This window comes from Tenrec ecaudatus, chromosome 2, assembly GCF_050624435.1.
Source record: "Tenrec ecaudatus isolate mTenEca1 chromosome 2, mTenEca1.hap1, whole genome shotgun sequence".
In the NCBI taxonomy this organism is placed as follows: domain Eukaryota; kingdom Metazoa; phylum Chordata; class Mammalia; order Afrosoricida; family Tenrecidae; genus Tenrec; species Tenrec ecaudatus.
Window position 1 is genome coordinate 208804095 of NC_134531.1, and position 19677 is coordinate 208823771.

At 53.1% G+C, this 19677-nt stretch overlaps 1 protein-coding gene and 1 non-coding gene across 4 annotated transcripts in view; both read right to left on the bottom strand.

The window, feature by feature from the left end:
• Window positions 1–449: 449 nt before the first annotated feature.
• Window positions 450–19677, bottom strand: part of TRPM2 (transient receptor potential cation channel subfamily M member 2) — an 88789-nt gene continuing 69561 nt past the window's right edge. For 2 of the 3 annotated variants that reach the window (XM_075543342.1, XM_075543341.1), the window contains 9 exons: window positions 17810–17897; window positions 16107–16194; window positions 15430–15587; window positions 14781–14857; window positions 7943–8029; window positions 6417–6522; window positions 4520–4621; window positions 2064–2180; window positions 450–575 (listed from right to left, as the gene is read on the bottom strand). In XM_075543342.1, the coding sequence (XP_075399457.1) occupies window positions 450–575; window positions 2064–2180; window positions 4520–4621; window positions 6417–6522; window positions 7943–8029; window positions 14781–14857; window positions 15430–15587; window positions 16107–16194; window positions 17810–17897 (949 nt within the window). Of the gene's footprint in view, window positions 576–2063; window positions 2181–4519; window positions 4622–6416; window positions 6523–7942; window positions 8030–14272; window positions 14375–14780; window positions 14858–15429; window positions 15588–16106; window positions 16195–17809; window positions 17898–19677 lie in introns of all 3 variants that reach the window. The other variant, XM_075543340.1, reaches the window with a different exon arrangement.
• LOC142442104 (Z6 small nucleolar RNA) lies at window positions 4578–4650 on the bottom strand. Its single transcript, XR_012783352.1, has one exon. It is a non-coding gene; the product is annotated as a Z6 small nucleolar RNA (small nucleolar RNA).

Below are 19677 nucleotides of genomic sequence, written 5' to 3' on the forward strand. Positions count from 1 at the left end.
GGCCTGCGGCATCAAGGTTGTCACTCGGCTGTGTCAGCACCGCCCAGAGCACAGGTGCCGCAGGTAGAGGGACACGGTAGAGACTCTGGGGCAGACTTTGTAACAGGCTGGGTTTGGCCCTGCCTCCAACCCTCCAAGGTCAGGTGGCAGAGGAAGAAACCCAGCCTGGGCCTTGGTGGAGGAGCTGCTGGAGATGATGTGACCAGGACATGAATTGGCTCCAGGCCCAGCACCAAACTGGCTGCCTGGGCTCTGGTGCCCCTCAACTCTGGGGACTGTTGTTGTTCCCTTGCAGTTGGGCCCTCCTCAGTTCACAAGCTGTCCACCAGCCCCAGGAGCCATCCACTCAGGGCGGAGATCAAGGGGTGGGCCCGGCATCCAGACAGCAGAGAGCCCACGGACCATCACTGGGCTGGCCTCCCTGCCAACGGCCGCTGCCATGGTCTCGGTCAGTAATTAGCTCCAAAGAGAGCAGCCACCTTCTGGAGGATGGTCTTGTTGTTGGCGTAGAGCGGGATGCATCTGTCCACCACCTGCCAGCGGAAGGACACCTCAGGGTCGCAGGCATGAAGGTGCTGGAAAGACAAGTGAGTCTGACCCACTGCCCACCCACAGTGCCATCCTGTGCCCACCACCCCCAAACAAAAAAAACAAAGGCACGGCCATCGAGCCAATGGTCACTCAAAGCAACCCGATAGGACAGGGAAGAACTGCAACCTGTGGGTCGCAACCCCTTTGAGGGTCGAATGACCCTTTCACAGGGGTCACCCTATTGATAACAGTGGCAAAATTACAGTTATGAAAATTTATGGTTGGGGGGGGGGTCACCGCAACATGAGGAATTGCATTAAAGGGTCGTAGCATTAGGAAGGTTGAGAGCCACTGCTCTGTTCACAGGAATAGAAACGCCTGTCTCTTCTTCCCAAGAAGTGGCTGGTAGATTTGAACTGCTGACCTTGCAAATCACAGCCCAACTTGTCACCCCTGCACCACCAGGGCTAGGGAAGGCTCATTGTGTTCTTCCAGAGTAGTGTTTCCCAAAGTGGGCAAGACCAGCTCCTGGGAGAGGGCCCTGCCCTGGCATTGATGCTGATTCACATCGGCCGAACTGCCCCCTGTGAGTTTCCCAGACTGTAACTCTTTACACTTGTAGAAAACCCTGTCTCTTTCTCCCTCGGAGCAGCTGGTGGTTTCAAACTGCTGACCCTGTAGATCTCAGCCTAACACATAACCACTCTGACACCAGGGCTCTTTGGAAAAGCAGGTACCTGCACTTCCTCTTGGATTATAGGCTATATGATACATACATTTTCAATGGCTGGGGAGTGGGGTGCTAAGGAATTGTTTTCTTTTCTGAAAAGAGGGCAGTGACCTAATAAATTTTGGAACTTACCGTACATACTCGAGTATAAGCCAACCAGAATATCAGCCAAGGCACCTAATTGTACCACAAAAACGGCATTAAAAGTGTGCTGAAAAAACTCGGCTTACACACGAGTGAATGCGGTTTGTTCTTGGAGACAAGAATGAGGACAGTTATGGCAGGTGTCAATCAGCCAACACCTGCAGGGGGAGCTGAGCACCCTCACAGGAGGACAGAGAGGCAGCTGCGGCTGTCCTTCTGGGTGCGCGGCTTGGCCCTGCCCACAGAGTGTGGGTTTTGTCCTGGGCCTTTTCCATGCCAGCTCTGGGTTAGGTCAGGAGTATGGAAAATTGGGACAACTAGCTCCTTAAAGATGCTTACAGACCAAGAGGGGAGAGGCCTTGACAACGCCCTCAGACATGACCCCTGAGACCATCCCAGAAGGACCTGGGATCGTAGAACTGCAGAGGAGCCTATCTCCCAACCCTGGCGCAGCTCCAGCCACCTCCTGCGACTTGCCGGCCACTCCCTGGCCTCCCTCCTCCAGCAGGACTCTGACCTCCTGTAGCCACCCTCTCCTGCCCACTGGTCCTGGCCCAACCAGACCCCACCCCTGGCAGCCCCAAGGCATCTGAGGAGCAAGCTAGGACCCCATGTCCCATGGCCCCCACCCCCCGGGTCCCCATCCTCAGCCCCTTACAGAGTTCAGCCTCTTTAGCTCCACATCATTCTGGTCCCAGAAGTGGATGCTGATGGCCACCGTCTCAATCCAGGCATTGTCTGTGTTCCTTGGGTCATCCACGTAACCCTTGTACACCTGGAAAGTGGACCAGGCATGAGGCAGTCCTCCCCAAACCCACGCGGCCCCACTACAAGGAGCCAGAGGTTCCCCCACAGCATCCCGCTCCCAGGACGCAGCCCCACGCCCAGCCCAGCTCCATGCCTGTTTCATCGCCAGGCCCAGCCTGCCCAGGCTGCCCCTCGGAGCCTCTTGTGGGCTTCATGGCGCAAGGACTCCCATCCCAGCTTCCGCTGGTGCCTGAGGCCCTGGGAGACTAAGCCCTCACATGGCTGTCCTTAAAGTACCCCCAGGGCCCTCTGAGTGGTACCAGAGTGACGGAGGTGTCCCCAAGAGACCGCCCAACCTAAACTACACACAATTACTGGGTCTGTAGATCAAACGTGTCAAATATCAGCAAGGCCACCCCTTTGCCTGATATTCGACCACTGAAATGTCCACCAAAGGATGGTAGGAGGTTGAATCGTGGCACAGCCGTGCTCCAAACGCCATCTAGTTGTCCATGCAGACCCTCCTGAAGTTGGACGAGAAAGCACGTGACGGGTCAATGTGCACAGGGCCATCCGTGTTGGTGAAGAGTGTGTGCAGGCCTATGGTGGGGAGAGCTCCGCGGAGCAGTGCAGGGTGTTCCCGGCTGGGCACACTTCACAGTTTGCCCATCGGTAGCTCTGAGAGAATACCCTGTGGGACCATTCTACTCTGTCCCCCGAGGCCACCAACTACAACATCCTGGGTTCATAGATTTAGCGAGCGAGGCGACGGGAGGACAGACCGTGGCTGTGGTACGAGGCAGCCACAGGGGCGGCGGTGGCACGGTCACAGAGCACTCCCTCCCGTGCAGGAGGCCTGGGCGCGCTGCCCAGCCTGTGTGGCCCCCCCAGAGGTGTGCGTGTTACTCTGACGCTGAGAAGGCTCAGCAGAGCTTCAGGACAGACAAACGGACCAGGAAGAGAGCCTCGATGGTCTGCCGTGGACGAGTCCCTGACAACCCTCCAGACAGAACCGGTCCGTCCACTACCAGGAAGTGGCAGCATTCCGGTCTCTTTAGCACCCTTCCTCCCACAGCGCTTGGGGCTACGGCCACTGGAGGGGCTGGGTTGAAGGCCTCGCTCCAGATGTGCTTGTTTGGTGGTGGGGTTCCTGTTGGCTGGCTTCATGAAGTGGCAGTATCTTGGTTGTGTGTGTGCATCTGTGTCTGTGTGTTCAGGTTTTAAATGACCAGGCCCACCCAAAGCATATTACTAACTTCCGAGGCTAATTCTGAAGCTCTCCTTTTGTTTAAACCTGGCTAGAGTATCTTGCTGGATTAAAAAAATTATTATTAATCATCTTATTGGGAGGAGCTCTTACAAATCTTATAACAATCCATCATTCATTTGTATCACGCACTCTTGTACATATGTTGCCATCAACACTTCCAAAACATTTTCTTTCTACTTGAGCCCTAGGTATCAGCTCCTTTTTTCCCCCTCCTCCATCCCCCGCCCTCCCACCCTCATGAATCCTTGATCAATTATATACTATCGTTATTATTTTGTATCTTATACTGTCCATTGTATCCGTTCACCCACATTTCTGTTATTCATCCCTCTGGGGGGTGGGTTACATACCCAACCTTGTGATGGGTCCCCCCCTTCCTTAGCCCCCCCTACATCCACCAGCTACCATGTTCCTACCCTCGTGATATCGCTACTCCCACTACTGTTCCTGATGGTGCAGGAGAGATCTGATCTGTACCAATGTGTGTTCTCCAGTGTAGCCAGATCTGTAAGGTAGAACTGGGTCATGGTAGTGTGGGGAGGAAGCATTCAGGAACTAGAGGAGTGATGTGTCCTTGCTGGAATTTTACTGTAAAAGTTTGCGTCAGTGTTGTTGAATAGCTCTCTGACTCTCTTCATAAGAAAATTCATAGCATTTAAAGAAAAGACAACAACAACAAGAACCAGAAAAAGGCCTTCGTAGAAGTTCAGGTGCATCGAGAACACCTGGCTGTCCCAGGGCCCAAGCTGTGCAGCCCCTTCCAGCCCAGAGGAGAGGAAGGTGGACCAGCTGCAGACCCCATCGGGACCTTGTCATGCAGAAGCTGAGTCAGTGTGCTGAGCGAGAGTGGGAGCTGGAGGAAGGGCTGTCTGCACTATACCCCGCCCCCCAGGGTGGGCTGGAACATGCAGGATTCTCACCCCCACGGGGTCTCAGGGTCCATCCCAGAGCAGCTGAAACCAGGAATGTCCGACCAATGGAGAGGGAGGACAAACCACCAAACCTAGCACCCTGGTCCCTGTTCTTTCCAGCCCTAGGGAGTCCCAGGATGCAGAGTGTGGGTCAGGAGCCAAGAGCAGAGAACAGGAGTACCCTACCTCCCCACCCTGCTTCAGCAGGCTTTCAAAGGAAGGCCAGAACTCCGGCCGCAGGATCCGTTTCAGCTTCCGGGGCAGCGTCTCTCCTGGTTCCCTGGAGCCCTGAGCAGAGGGACAGAGGCAAGTCAGCTGGGCTCAGCCCTGCCCCAGTGCACCTGTCCTAGCCCACACCCACCCCAACCTGCTGCCATGGCCTTAGGACCGCCTCCACCGCACTACCTCCAAGCACCCAAAGCAGATTGCTCAGACCACGTGACTGTATCCAGGTCGGCACTGAAAGACCCCGCCGTGACCTGACAGCAGGAGGCCAGGGAGGGTGTGCAGGGACAGTGAAGCAGGCCCCCTGCAAGGGCCTACTCTTGGATGCTTCCTCCCCAACCCACCTCCACCTGGTAGACTGCCAGCTTCCACTCTCACCCTCCGTGCCTGCTGGGCCCTTCGCCGCACATCCCCAGGGCCCTCGTGTCCTTCTGAGCCCCTGCTGAGCTCCTGAGTTTCTCGAGGGCCCTGCAGTCCTGTCACAGCTCAGGCTGCCTGGGCCTCCTGAGACTTGTGCTCTGGGCCTCCCCCAGCCTCTCCCCGCAGTGTGCATTCGCAGGAGGCCTGGCCATGTGTGTTGGGGAGAGCCTGTTGCCTGATCCAGAAGGGACAGGAGCCGGACTGAGGCTGGCAGACATGTCTGAATCCAGGAGCAGGAGAGGGCATGCCCATGTGGCCTAGTGCAAGAGGGAAGCACTGGAGGAGGGCGCCCCTTGGGCTGCCTCCTTGGCTGGGATGGTAGCATCTGACCAGGTACTACTCGAGGTAGAAGGGGCAGGTGAACAGCACCTGGACCTCACCTGAATCTCCTCTCGCCCGTGCCCACCCTGCTGATGTGTCTCAGCCCATCTGGAGGCCTGCTGACACGTGACCACCTGGTTCCTGCAGGACTGTGGTGAGGCCCCACTTCTCGGAACAGGCTCAATGGAGACACCAGTCAGCAGGGTTGTGTTCCAGCTTTGGTGTGTGTGGGGGGGCGGGGCTGCGGAGTTCTGGGCTGCCTGGGCCCCAAGACCTCCGAGAGCCTGTCTTGACTCTTCAGGAGCTGACCTGGGCTCAGAGAACCTGCAGTTTGGAGTCATTTCCCACAGGAACAAAGAGCCCCAAGCTGCTCCTGGAACTGTCTGCTCCCAACAAATTTCATCTTGGCAACTCCGTGTGGGTCACTATGAGTTGGGATCCCCTGGATGGCAGTGGGTTGTATTTAGGGTTTTCCAACAAGAACAGCCCAGAACTGTCCATAGCCTGATTCTGTCATCTCCACAAGGCCTCTGCAGTCCCCACTCTGGCCTGCCTTCCCAGGCCCTCCCCACCCAGCCTAGCATCTCCCTCCTGTCTCTAGGGCTCGGCCCAGGTCCCATCAGTGGAGGGAGGGAAGGTGTGTGCCTGGAGCCGCCCACACAGGGGCTGGTTGTGCAGCAGGGGCTTTAAACAACCCCACTCACAGCAGCTCTCCAGGACAGAGCAGACCGCCTGGCAGGCTCCCACGGCTCTCACCTTTGAGGAAGCAGACTGCCTCAGCATCCTCCACCAGGGCTGATGGCACCTGACCTCCCTCCTCTCGGCTGGCAGCTTAACCACTGCACCACCAGGGTCCCCCTAGCACATGCTCAGCTGGGGCTTGTTCGTCCAAGAACAGCAGGGCCTCCTCAGCCTTCGCAAATGTAGAATGAGAAGGGAACCCCGGGGGCCATCCCAGCATGGGCTGAGATTCAGAGTCTAGGAGGGGTCACATGTGTCTCAGCCTCCCCACTATGAGCAGGGCAGGCTGGAGGGGGCCCTTGGCAGGCTGGAGAGAGGACGAGAGACCGAGCAAGCTGACCGGGGCTGTCCAGCACCCGAGCTGGCGGAGACTCACCCCTGGCAGCGCCCAGTGCTCCCATAGCACGTGCTTCACCACCAGCACCTCCAGCACCTTCTTGATGCTCTTCCTGCAGATGGTCCCATCCTGGCTCCGCTGCCACCTGCAGGCCAGAAAGGCTCATCCCTTTCTCCACGGGATCTGGGGGGCACCCCTGCCCACCCCTGCACCCTCTCTCACCCCTGCACCCGCTCTCACCCCTGCACCCACTCTCCCCTGCGCGTTAAACAGCCACTCACCACTAGCTCAACCCTGCTCTCTCGTATCAGGACCCCAACCCTGGAATGGGCTGAAATAAAGCGGGGCCCACTCCCCTACGGTACCAGTGGACTGCAAGGTGGCCCAGCTTCTTTTGGAGAATTTTAAAAACCAAGTCTTTCAAGGAGCACATGCCCTGGAACTCACTACATACTTGTATGACTTTGTCAGGATGCCGGAGTGGGCCCACAGCCTCGGGCAGCCTGGCTGGGCCATCCCTCAAGGATGGGCATGCGTCTACACCCAGCAGAGGAGGCTGCCTGAGGCCTGGGAGGGATGGGCTGTGGCAATAAGAAGTGATGGTGTGTGTGGAGGTGGATGGTGTGTGTGTGTGTGTGTGTGTGTGTGTGTGTGTGTGTGTGTGTGTGTGTGTAGATGTGTGGATATGCATGGGCATGGACGCTAGATGAAATGCGTGTGTGTTTGCATTGCACTTGAATGGTGGCGCTGGAAAAGAACACTGCAAGCCCCGCGCTCTGCTGCAAGGGCAGACAGGTCTGTGTTGGAAGAAGCAAGGCCGGAGTGCTCCTTAGAGGCAAAGACGGCGAGACTCCATCTTACATCATTTGGACATATGGTCAGGGGACACCGGTTTCTGGAGCAGGGCATTATGTTGGCCAAGGTAGAGGGACGGTGGGAAAGAGGAAGGCCCTCCGGGAGCTGAGTGGATGCCGTGTTACAATGGACTCGAGCAAGGGGACAATTGTGAGGCTGGCTCAGGACCGAGCAGTGTTGGGCATAGAAGGTTGCTATGGGTCAGAACAAACTCAATGACACTTAACAGCAACAACATATGTGTGTATGAACGTGTGTTCACACGTATGGAGGTGTGCATGCAGAGGTGCATAGAAGGATGCAGATGTGGATATACGTATGTGGGCACGTGTGTACTTGCATAGGTGAATGTGCAGTCGAAGTGTGACTGGCTTAGAATGTATGTGCATTGGTGGGTGTGAATGTGTGTGTACCTCGTACAATGTTCTAATTTTCTCCTTGAATCTGGTGGTTATTGCTGTCATTTTGCCCTTGGTCTCGCGTCCTGTGCCATGGTCCCAGCAGGATACACTAACAAAGGTCACAGGTCTGGCCTAGCCTTTCTCCCAGGCCGTTCCCACCTATGTGCCGAGGCTTGTCTCTGTCCACCCATGGGCCCAGCCCACAGATACATGCTGAGATATGTGCTTGCTACAGGGGCACCCTCTCTGCACCCAAGGAGAGCCTGATTAAGGCAGGAGTGGCACCTGGTGCGGCTGGCAGGGACTCACCGGGTAATGACCGGGTGCAGCGCATGGTTGGGCCCGAAGCAGCTGAGGCTCCCGCACCCACGTAGCCCCGTGCGGCCCATGGGGTTCCTACGGGAAGAAGGTTGGGTCAACTCCCCTCCACCGAGGGGCGAACAGGAGGGCTGGCAGGGGTGGGGATGGGGGAATAGGAACAATGGGCTCTGGGACTGTGACTGAAGGTGGTGGGGTGGGAGGTTCTCCAATTCTCAGAACACAGCAACTGCCTCCCAATGAAACAAGACCACCGGTGCTTGGTCGCCATCCTGTGCCACCACCCTGATCTCAGTGCCTAGGCCCCTGGGCCTACCAGGTTAGTAGAAAAGGCAGGGATCTCTGTGAGGGGTGGCAATGGCCATCTCTTCCCACGAAGCTTCCCACAAACACCTCAGGTGCACTGTGAGTTATGTCGCTCTGAAAGTCTAGTGAGAGGCTGGGTGGGGTCAGAGGCCTAATTCCCAGAGGGACCCCACCTGGCTTGGGGGCACAACAGTGATCCCTGGGCTCACAGGCCATGTGGGAGGGCCGGGCATCAGCACATTCTTGTCTGTACCCCCACTGACCCTGTTAATGGATAGAGGAGAGCCCAGGCATTTCTGTCAATGAAGCTGGGGTTGGTCTCGACCTCCCTTTCATATCACCAGGTCTTTTTCAAAGCACCACCTTCTGGACAGAGCTTGTGAGAAGCCAACACCCATGTGAAGGCAAGGGTTAAAAACGCATCAGTGATGCTAACCCCTTTGAGACGACCATCCTAAGCACCAGTCTGTTCTCGGTCCCCCTTCCCAGCCCCTCCTGTCTCCTGCTGACCACTCCTCCCCACCAGCCTAGTGACCCCACCCACTCATGGTACCCTTCCTCATGGCCTCAGCTCCATGGTCCCACCATGATCTCCAGCGAGCACTTGCAGTCCGGCACACCCATCCCTGGGATCGGCCGCAAAGGAGCTCAGCTCCCGGTGGGTGGTTGAAGAGCAAAGCCAGCCCCGCAAGCCCAGTCAAACAAAGCAACCAGTGGGAGAAGTCAGTGACACCCACCAGAGCTCTTCACGTAGACATGGAAAAGCCAATCCCTCAGTTCCACGTGGAACTTCAAAGGGCCCTGAACAGCCAAGATTATCTTGGAAAAGAACAAATTGGAAGGACTCATACGTCCCACTTTCAAAATGTACAATAATTAAAGTACACGGTGGTACTATATAGGAACCCGTACAATAGAGTCCAGAACTCTCTAAGTCTGATTGATTTTTGACAAGAGCCGACATGCCCAATTGATCGGGAAAGGCTAATCCGTTTAAACATGGTGCTGGGGCACCTGGATTTCCCCTTGAAGAAGAATGAAGTTGGACCAACCTCATCTATGAAATGAACTCAGAGTGGATCAGTGACCTGCCACTAAGAACAAAACTGTCAAACTCTTAGAGGCCAGCATAGGTGGAAGTCTCTCCTAGGGGAATTGGTTCTTAACTCTCACACCCAAAGTGTAAATGACAGTAGCAGCAGAAATATTTTTATGGGTCAAAGGACTTAATTTTTAAGAGTAAGATGATAACCTTCAGAATGGTAACAATATTTGAAAAGCACTTAACTGATAAAGGTTGGACATCCAAAACAGGCAAAGAGCATGGACAACTCAAGAACAATAAGACAGACAACCCAGCCCAAAAACACTGTAAACGAGACTACAGTAGACATTTCTCCAAAGAAGATATAGACCAACGGCCAATCAGCACAGCACAAGATGCTTAGCAACATTAGTCTTAAAAAAACACAAAACCCACAGCCGTGGAGGTTGATTCTGAGCCACAGTGACCGTGTAGGACCCCATAGAACTGCCCCCAAAGAGTTTCCAAGAATAATCTTTATGAAGGCAGACTACCAGATCTTTCTCTGAAGGAGCAACTAGCAGGCTTGAACTTGCGACGTTTCTATTAGTAGCTGAGCACTTAATATAGCAAAGTGATCATGAGTTGCCCCTTCACACCCACCACGAAGGCTAGGAGCAGAGAAAGGAAAAGGGGCACGTGGTGAGCATGCGTGGACAGAAGCGCGTTGTCCATCACCGATGGAAATGTCAAATGGTACAGCTCCTCAAAACGTCACATCTAAAATGACCTTGTCCTTCAATGACTATTCCTGGGCATGCGCCCAGAGAGTGGGCATCAGGGACTCGGTTACGTAGACACCAATGCTCATGGCAGCATTGTCCACAACAGCCAAAGAGTGGACACAGTGCACCCAGATGGGCGAGTAAACGCCCCGGGGAATGGACCTTCCCCATAAAGACGAATGAAACTCTGATACAGATGACAACATGGGTGAACCTTGGAAACCTCATCCTGGGGAAATAAGCCAGACACACAAAGACAAACAATGAATGATCCCCTTTACGTGAAGTGTCTAGAAGGGACCAATGCACAGAGACCTCGCTTGGGAGTTGCCGTGGGCTCGCGGGTAGAGGGGCGTGTCCGGAGAGCAGAGTTTCTGTTTGGCGTGATAAATGTCTGGAAACAGCAGGGGTGATGGTGGCACTGAATCATGAACATGATTGATGTCATTGGATTGTACAGTAGAAAGGCAAATTTTGTGTTGTATATACTTAACCACAATTTAAATAACTTATGAAAAAGGAGAATGGGAGAGGGGGGAAACTGGAGCAAAACTACTTTTTCTAGGAACTTCCCTCTAATGGTGCAGAGAAGTGGGGCCATGATGGGGGGAGGAGCTATGGGACGATTATGACACATGGTGCTGATGGGATCAAGAGAGGAGGAAACCTGGCAATGCAGGGGGAGGGGGCACCGCGTGTGGGGCAAAGTCCTTGAGAAGGTAGAAGGGGGCAAGACCCAAAGTGTGAGATCTAGAAGAAAGTGGACGGGCTGGCCTTGGGAGAGTGACTGGTCCCTCTCCCAGCAGAAAAGTCATCACAGCGCCTGTGTGAGAAGAATCACGTTGGCAGAGAAAGCAGGGAGGGGCTGCTTCTGCAGGCCAGCGGAGAAACGAAGGCGCTCAGGTCACCAAGAACTTTTTGGTCAATTTCAAGAATCAGTAGGATGCAGATCACACTGACCTAGTGCAATAAAACAAGAAGGCAACGGTAATAAAATGATTTAAACATTTTAAAATATTTTTTAAAGTTATGCAACAGCTAAAAAGTACAAGTTTATAAACTGAAAAAATTAGGAGTCCTACAACTTGAGCAATTTCAAGCTATCAGAACTTAGAGAGAAGTTGACAGTTTCAGATGCCTTTTTTAGAAAAGGTGAAATATTGAAGCTAAGTCTCCTACATCATTCAAATCAGGAGAAACCTCAAAAGAGAAGAGAGCAAGAGGAAAGGAGGAAGGAAGACCATAAAGGGAAAAAGGAAAACAAACAAAATTAAGACCATTCAACAAAACCAAACCCCAGTTCTTTGAAAAGATCATAAAAGTAGCCTCTGTAATCGGTTCCCCCTAAGGATCTACATATAACCTCTCGGGGACAGGCAACAGAAAAGTGGGTGAAGGGAGACGTCGGATGGTGTAAGATATGACAAATAATAATAATTTATAAATTATCAAGAGTTCGTGGGGGGAGGAGAAAGTGAGCTCATACCAAGGACTCAAGTAGAAAGCAAATGTCTTGAGGATAATGAGGGCAACACATGTACAAATGTGCTTGACACAGTGGGTGGATGGATGGATGGATTGTGATAAGAGTTGTACGAGCCCCCAATAAAATGGTTAAAAAAGAAAGAAAGAAAAATAAATAAATAAAAAGTAGCCTCTGGCAATAGTGAAGGAAGATCACAGACACACATAATCGATCTCAGTGTGCAAAAGAGGAAGGCTACAGGATCGTCAGATTCGAGATTCGGATTTTTAAAACATGAATACCTACAACACAATTGGAGAAGCTAGATGAAATGGATAATTTCCAAGAAAAAATTACAGTCGCTGAAAGGGACCTACAAAGAAACAGAAAATCTGATTCCACAAGCAATTACACAGTATGAGGTAGCTGAAAAACCTCCACCGAAAGGCTGCTAGACTCCGATGTTGTATAGGTGTCACCAACTGTAAGGGGAGAGTGCTCTCAGCCCCACTCTAGAAGTTCCCAACAGAGAAGGTCCCCAGCTTATAGCAGAAGGGTGGAAACACAAATTGTAACATTGGAACACAGATACAAGATTCCCAAGTAGAAGAGTAAATCAATTCCAAGAGGATGAGTATATTAAATGTAGCAAAGGGTTTCTCCTAGGAATACAAGGATGGCTCAGCATTTGAGAACCTATAAATATATTCACATATTGTATGGATTGCATTATATCTCCAGAAAAGACATTGAGTAGGTTAGAGAAAGACGTACGTAATTATCTTGTGGGGTGGGGGAACGGTGGGGAAGTAACATTTGGCAAATGTGCAAGATAAAAACTCCCAGAAAACTGGAAACAGAAGATATTCCTATCCTGGTAAAAAGGATTTTTAAAAATCTTTGGCAGACATCATATCTAATGACGAAACATTGGAAGCATTTCCGTTAAGTCAAAATCAACACTACACTAAATATTTTACCCAACAAAATAAGCTAGAAAAAAGAATGAGGCATAATAGTTCAAAGAGAAAGACATAATTGTTATCTGCAGACTACACAATCATAGAAGAAATCTACAGACTTATGTAGCTCATAAAAAGTTTACCCCCCCCAAAAAAATTTTAATACCAAAGTTGATGGATTAAAAAATCAGCATACAAAATCAGTAATCATCTTACATTTCTTTTAAAAAAGATAATAGAAAAGTTACACTATTCACAGTAATAATAAGGTGCCTAGGAGCATTTTTTTCTTCTAAAAAGAAAAAATTTTATGAAGAAAATTATCAAACATTAAGAAAGTATTAAGCCAGGATCCAAATAAGTGGTGATAAATATATTCATAGAAGACTCATTATTATGAAAGGGTCAGTTGTCCCCCAAATGTTCCTACAAATTTAGCAAAAGTCCTGTTTAGAGCCCCAAATAATTTTCCATAGAACTAGACAAATGGATGGTTAACTCATAGGCAAACTCAGGGCCTAGATTGAGGACATGGCTGAACAGGAGTCAGGACTCACAGTCAAACTGTGACAAGCAATGCGGGTCCTGTGCAGAGGTGAGTGGGACAGACCAGTGAGCACAAGACAGATGCAAATACAGTCAAAGCTGTGGTGTGCCCAGAAGGGGAGCAGGGCAGTGTTGGAAAAATTCACTTTTCATTTGGAGACAGAATACATCTTACACAAGCAACTTCCAGATGTTTTTAAGGACATAAACGAGAAAACCTAATTTTAAAATCTAGTAACAGAAAACAGAAAGGTGTGTCTTGATTATTTTAGAGTAGAAAACTATGTCTTAGGAACAACATCATCGAAATACAATTCACACATAAACTCTACAGAAATGTTAAAATCCAATCGGTCCTTCTTCCTGCCTTGCATATCTCAGATACCATCGAACACAGAAGCTGGTCGTGACCTCGTGACTCCAACCCTGGCACCTGCAGGTCTCTCTGCTCATCACGCTTCAGGTCACAACCAGATTCAGCTTCCTAAACACCACTCTGCTCCCGGAGTTCAAGGCCTGGGACAGAATCCCCTCCTGGTCTGGCCACTCTACCCATCCCCATCATCTCTGCACCCACGACGGCTCCTGGTTCCAGAACATTTCCCCAAAGCTCTCACCTCCACCCCAGCCCCTCAGGGGTTCCAGGGTGCTCCTCAGACCACCATACCCAACACTCCTCTCCTCCTCCAAACCCCGATGCCCCCACAGGCCAGCTCCAGGCAGGGAAAGGTCCTTTACAACCCTGAGCCCCCTGCATTGAGGCCAACAGATGTCCAGTGGGGGAGACATCTACAAACCACTGACCCCTTTGACTTGACTCTCCTCTCTTGTAAAGGGAGCGCACTGCTCCTCCGCCTGGGTAACGTGATGGTGGGGAATTGTGGCCATCGCTTGACCACAGTCCTCACTGGCCCTCCGCTGGGGTCACCTTTCATGCTACGGAGCGTTTCCATGTAATGCAAATTGTTCCTTTCCATGGAACTGGTGAGGCAGTGGACCTGGCCCGCCACACGTTACTGCTCGGGGAGGCTCATCAGGATCGAGCGCTGGCCCAGCTGCTCTCGCCATCTCCTCTCTGTCTGCTGGGGAGAGGATGGGAGATGGCATATCGAATGTTCCAGGTGGCTGTGGCTGGGGAACCTAACTCTGGGAGCAGAACAGCAAAGCCAAAGCCCCCTGATGGCTGAGCTGGGGAGGCGCAGGGAGGACTGCCCTCCGGGCTGCTGCACTCACAGGGGGAGGCCTTCGCAGACAGCATAGGGGCCGTGGAAGCTCCGGCGGTCCACCAGTCCGTCCATGGTGTTGTAGTTGATCTTGGACAGGAGATCCAGGGAGCTGGAAACAGACAGCAGGCCCGGTCTCTGACCAGCAGATCCCAAGGACATGTGGAGGGGCCCAGCCAAGGGGCCTCTTCTCAGGTGGTCTGCATGTGTGCCCCTGGGCCCGGGGCTCAGACAGGAGCCTGAGGAGCACAGCCTACATCCAGAGTGGCCTGCTGCCCTCTTAGCCACCGGCTTCTCAGCAGATCCACGCAGGCTTTCTCAGGGTCCCTGGGAAGGATGGTGTCCCAGCCAGGGGACAGGGGACACTCCTCAAGCAGAGCAGGAGTGCTATGCTGGCCCGGGTACATCTCCACAGTGGACAGTTCTGTGGAGTACTCCCATCCTGTCCCCCACCCCTGCCCCCCGCCACCATGAATCAGGGCTGGGGGATGCAGGCAGAGAAGGCTATCCACGCTCACCTCCCCATGGGGTCCACAACTGCCTTGTCCTTCCTCTCAGCCGTGTAGAAAGGGGGCTCATAGATCCCAAACTCCGTCTGCAGCAGAACAAGGGGGAGGTTTTCCTTCAACCTTTGACCCCACATGCATTGCTCTGGACTGGCACCTGGCGGCTCAGTGGGTGAACACTTCTCCACAACCTGGACTGGGCTTCCCCACCCTCACCCCAGCCCAGATCAACCCCACAGCACATGCCACTAGCTCTGCAGAGAGGTGGGGCCAAAGAGGACCTTTGGGGACCACCTTGGGGAAGGAGCTGAGTTTGCCACCAGAACTGTGGGTCGGAGCGGATCTGAATGCACAGATCAGAAAGGATTCCACTGGGGTGGGGGGGGGGTGTGCTGGGGATAAGGTAACTGGAGCCCAAGAATGGGACTGCTGCTGGAGGGCCTGCAGCCATAGAGAGACCATTGAGAAGGCTGGCTAACCCCAGCTCTTCTGCCTCTCCTGTGTAGCCCATGTCATTGGACTCTGGGCCTTGCTGTCCTCGTCGGTCACACAGGACTGCCCAGGTCCGGTGGTTAGGCTGTGACTTGGCCCTAGTCATTAAGCCCACCCATGGCTGTTGTGTGTGGGTGGCCCCCAGCCCCTCCCCCAGGCCAGAACTCACCTCCCAGGGCACCTTCTCGTCGGGCACGGGGAATCGTGTGACTGGGCAGCTGGGGTAGAGGAGGTGGCGGGCGTTCACATGGTAGAGGTTGTCCCCGTCATCTGCCTTCTGCCTGCCACCCAGCGCTCCACTCTGCTCCTTGGGGGCTTTCTGGGGTGCTGGAAACAGTCACAGAGTCTGAAGCAGGGCCCCACTGGAAAGTCAGGGCCCCCACCGGAAGGTCAGGGCTGTCCCCTGTGGCCACTTCCCACAGTATTGGACTCCTCCTCTTCCCTGGGCCCTGGCAGCCAAGCTGTGTCCAGCACAGGCTGCCGAGTGCCCCCATGCCCTCCCCACCGCAGCCTTGGAGTTCTCTCTGCGCGCTGTCCTTCAGCTGCTGGACATCTTCTCTCAGCCTTGTATGTGGCAACCATGAGCAAAGGGCCCTGTCATCAGCGAGACTCAGGAGCTCACAGGTTGTTAATGAGGCTGAACTGGTGCTTCTGGGCCTGGTGCCACTGGGGGTGGGGGTGGGTGTCACTCGTGTCCAGGGTCCCATCAGGGCAGGTCTGTGAGGCTCCAGAAACCGATATGCTCCAGGAGGAACAGGGGCCAGTGTACACCTCTCTCCAAACAGACTCCAGCCAGCGGGGAGGCCCACTGTGGGCTAGTCCACCCTCCAACCGCCCCCGACGCACCTGGAGCAGGGACATCTGCTTCTGAGCCGAAGCCGCCATCCCTCAACGCCCTCACGATCCAATGAAGCGCATGAGTGGTCTGGGCCATCTGAAAGGCATGCCCCAAAGACCCAGTGAATGCCAGCTGTGGGCCCATCCCCACAGCACACCCACCCCTCCCTCTCCAAGCTCCTAGCACCACCCCAAGGAAAGCCAACCTGCCTCCCCAAGGGGGTTGGCTGCTGGCCATCACACTGCCGGAGGTACAAGTGACTGCCGGGACTGGACAGGCCTGGCGAGTGTTGACTGACTGTTCCATGCTCCCCCGCCAGCAACTACCCTGGAAGCCCCCAGACCTCCCAGCGCAGTGACATGGGGGTTTATGTCTGCACCCCGGCCCACGCTGACCAGGACGTGACAATGCCATCTTCACGTGGCATTCAGAGGCCAGCCCTGGACCTGGCATGGGGGAGGTGTGCAGGAAATGTGGACGAGGGAGGAAACTCTTGTTTGTGACCAGACTAAAGCCCCTGGGCCCTGGCCAGCAGAGAGGAGAGGATTCTGAACTGCACCTTGTAAGAGGCTGCCTGTCTCAGCACAAGCAGTGACAGCTAGGTCGTGGGCCGGCTGGCAGGCTACATGCCCAAAAGTCACTAATGGAGGATATGCAGCGGGAGTCGCCCTGGTGTCAAGACCAGTGCCAAGAAGGACAACAGATGGGGGTGGGCTCGTGGTAACACAGAGAAAAGACAAGAGCCCTTGGGGGTCAGTCCTGCTGTGGGCCCTTCGGGCCTCCATCAGCTGCACCAAGACGCAGTGAGACAACAGCAGTGCCCAGCAGGAGCCCCACGGGCAGAGGCAGTCCTCAGCCCCCAGAGCCCCTCACTAACTCTGCCTCCTCTCTCTGAGGTCCCCCCTGGCCAGCCCCTCCACCTCCAGACCTCCTGGTCTGCTCACACCCACCTCTCTTTACTCACAGACCACAGGCCAACCTGGCCCATGACCCTCACCACGATCCATGGAGGATGGTCCTTGGCACCTCCTCTTGTGTAACAAGTTCCTTCACCCCCAGGCTCCACGGTGACCCCCTGTGCCAACCATGTGGCACATGTCCTGCCTGATGCCACCCTCCAGTCCCACCCACTCAGAAGGTCAAAGGCAACATGGCTTCGTCCCTGTGGCACTCACTCCCCCTTCCCCAAGAAAGTGCATAGGGGCTACTGTTGACATTGTTCCATTCCCTCTGCCTGGCTGGCTCAACGAGTGGAATCAGATCCTACTGCAGTCCCATCTCAGACCCTTGCTTCCCAGGAGGGCAGGAGGAGGGGCTGGGGTGAATGGCGTGCCCTCTCAGATTCAGATAAACCGATGCCATCAAGTCAGCTCTGGCTGGTGGCCCTGCAGCATGCGCCACAGCAGAACATGTGCTTTCCTATGGCTGGGTTTCAGGGAGTAAGGTCCCCAGGCCTTTCTTCTGAGGCACCTGGTTGCTGAGTGCATGGGCCATTTGCACCTTCCAGGGACTGCTCCAGAACCAGCTAGGAACACCTATTTCCAAAGGGCCATGGCTCAGATCAGGAGACGTTGAGTGGAGATTATCTACAGGTCAGAGATGGTGCCGCTTCCCTTTGGGAAATGTTGCCCTGATGTCCAGCATCCCCCATCCCCACTGTATGCATGTCACACTGCCCCAGGCCCGTAAGTGGAGTCCCCCTTGGACCCACCTGCTCCTCCAGGGAGGCCAGCCTCTGTTCCAAGGAGTTCGAGCGCTTCATCCAGCCCACGTCCAGCAGCTCCAGCATGGTGTCCACCCTGGAAGATGGCACAGCAGAGCCCACTGAGGGCAAGCCAGGAGCCCAAAGATGTAAGGAACACGAACCCAGGCTCTGTGCTGCCTTGAATTCCAGTCTTCTTCATTGGAAAACCGTTTAGAGCAGTGGTTCCCAACCTGTGGGTCCAGACCCCTGTGGGGGTCAAACGAGCCTTTCACAGGGGTTGTCTAAGACCATCAGAAAGCATGCATTTCCAATGGGCTCAGGAACTGAGATACCACTCCTATATCCGTCTCCAGGTGGGTCTGCCCACAAGCAGTTACACCCACCTACGAGTACCCAGCATGAAGACTGTTACCCACGCTACACCATGCTTCAAGACAAATTTTCATTTATTTCTAATTAGAAATAAAGATTTCACAATATAGAATTACATATTTTTTGTGATTCATCACTATGCTTTAATGATGTTCAATTTGTAACAGTGAAAATACACCCTGCCTATCAGATATTTACATGATGATTCATAACAGTAGCAAAATGACATTGATGAAGTAGCAATGAAAATAATGTTATGGTTGGGGTCACCACCACATGAGGCACTGTATGAAAGGGCCGCAGGCTGAGGAAGGCTGAGAACTGCTGGCTTATAGTACATGTTTCAGCTACAGGATGAACATGGCCTCATGCTCCCAATGGGAAGATCCCTGAGTGAGGGCATTAGCCAGGCCTTTTCATGTATAACAGGAACCCTGGTGAAGCAGTGGATTGTGTATCCACAAGGCTAAGGGTTCAAAACCACCAGCCACTCTGAGGGGAAAGAACAGGCTTTCTACTCCCACAAAGAGTTACAGTCTTAGAAACTCACAGAGGCAGTTCTACCCGGTTGTCCCACGGGGTCACTATGAGTTAGAAATGACTGAGTTGGCAGTGAGTTTGTTAATTTTTGTTTATGTGTTTGCTTGTTTTCGTGGGTAATTGCAGTAGATTCTGCTATCCACCATAAGGGTTTTTTTTGTTTGTTTTTTTATGTTTAATCGTTTTATTGGGGGCTCATACAGCTCTTATCACAATCCATACATACATCCATTGTGTCAAGCACATTTATCCATTTGTTGCCATCATCATTTTCAAAGCATTTTCTTTCTACTTGAGCTCTTAGTATCAGCTTGTTCTTTTTCCCTCCCTCCCCCACCTCCCCAACATGATTGCTGAAGACAAAATGGGTGCATAAGCAAATGTGGTGAAGAAAGCTGATGGTGCCCAGCTATCAAAAGACATAGTGTCTGGGGTCTTAAAGACTTGAAGATAAACAAGTGGCCATCTAGCTGAGAAACAACAAAGTCCACATGGAAGAAGCACACCTGCCTGTGTGATCATGAATTGTTGATGGGATCAGGTATCAAGCATCAAAGACCCAGAACAAAAAATCATATCGATGTGAATGAGGGGGAGTGCATAGTGGAGACCCAAAGTCCATCTGTAGACAATTGGGCATCCCCTTACAGAAGAGTCACAAGAAAGAGACAAGCCAGTCAGGGTGCAGTACAGCACTGATGAAATATACAACTTTTTTCTAGTTCTTTAATGCTTCCTTCCCACCACTATCATGATCCTAATTCTACCTTACACATCTGGCTAGACCGGAGCATGTACAGGGGTACAGATAAGAGCTGGAAACACAGGGAATCCAGGACAGATAAACCCCTCAGGACCAATAATGAGAGTAGCAGTACCAGGAGGGGAAAGGGAAGGTGGGGGAGAAAGGGGGTGTGCATACCACAGTGATCTACATATAACCCCCTCCCAGGGGGGTGGAC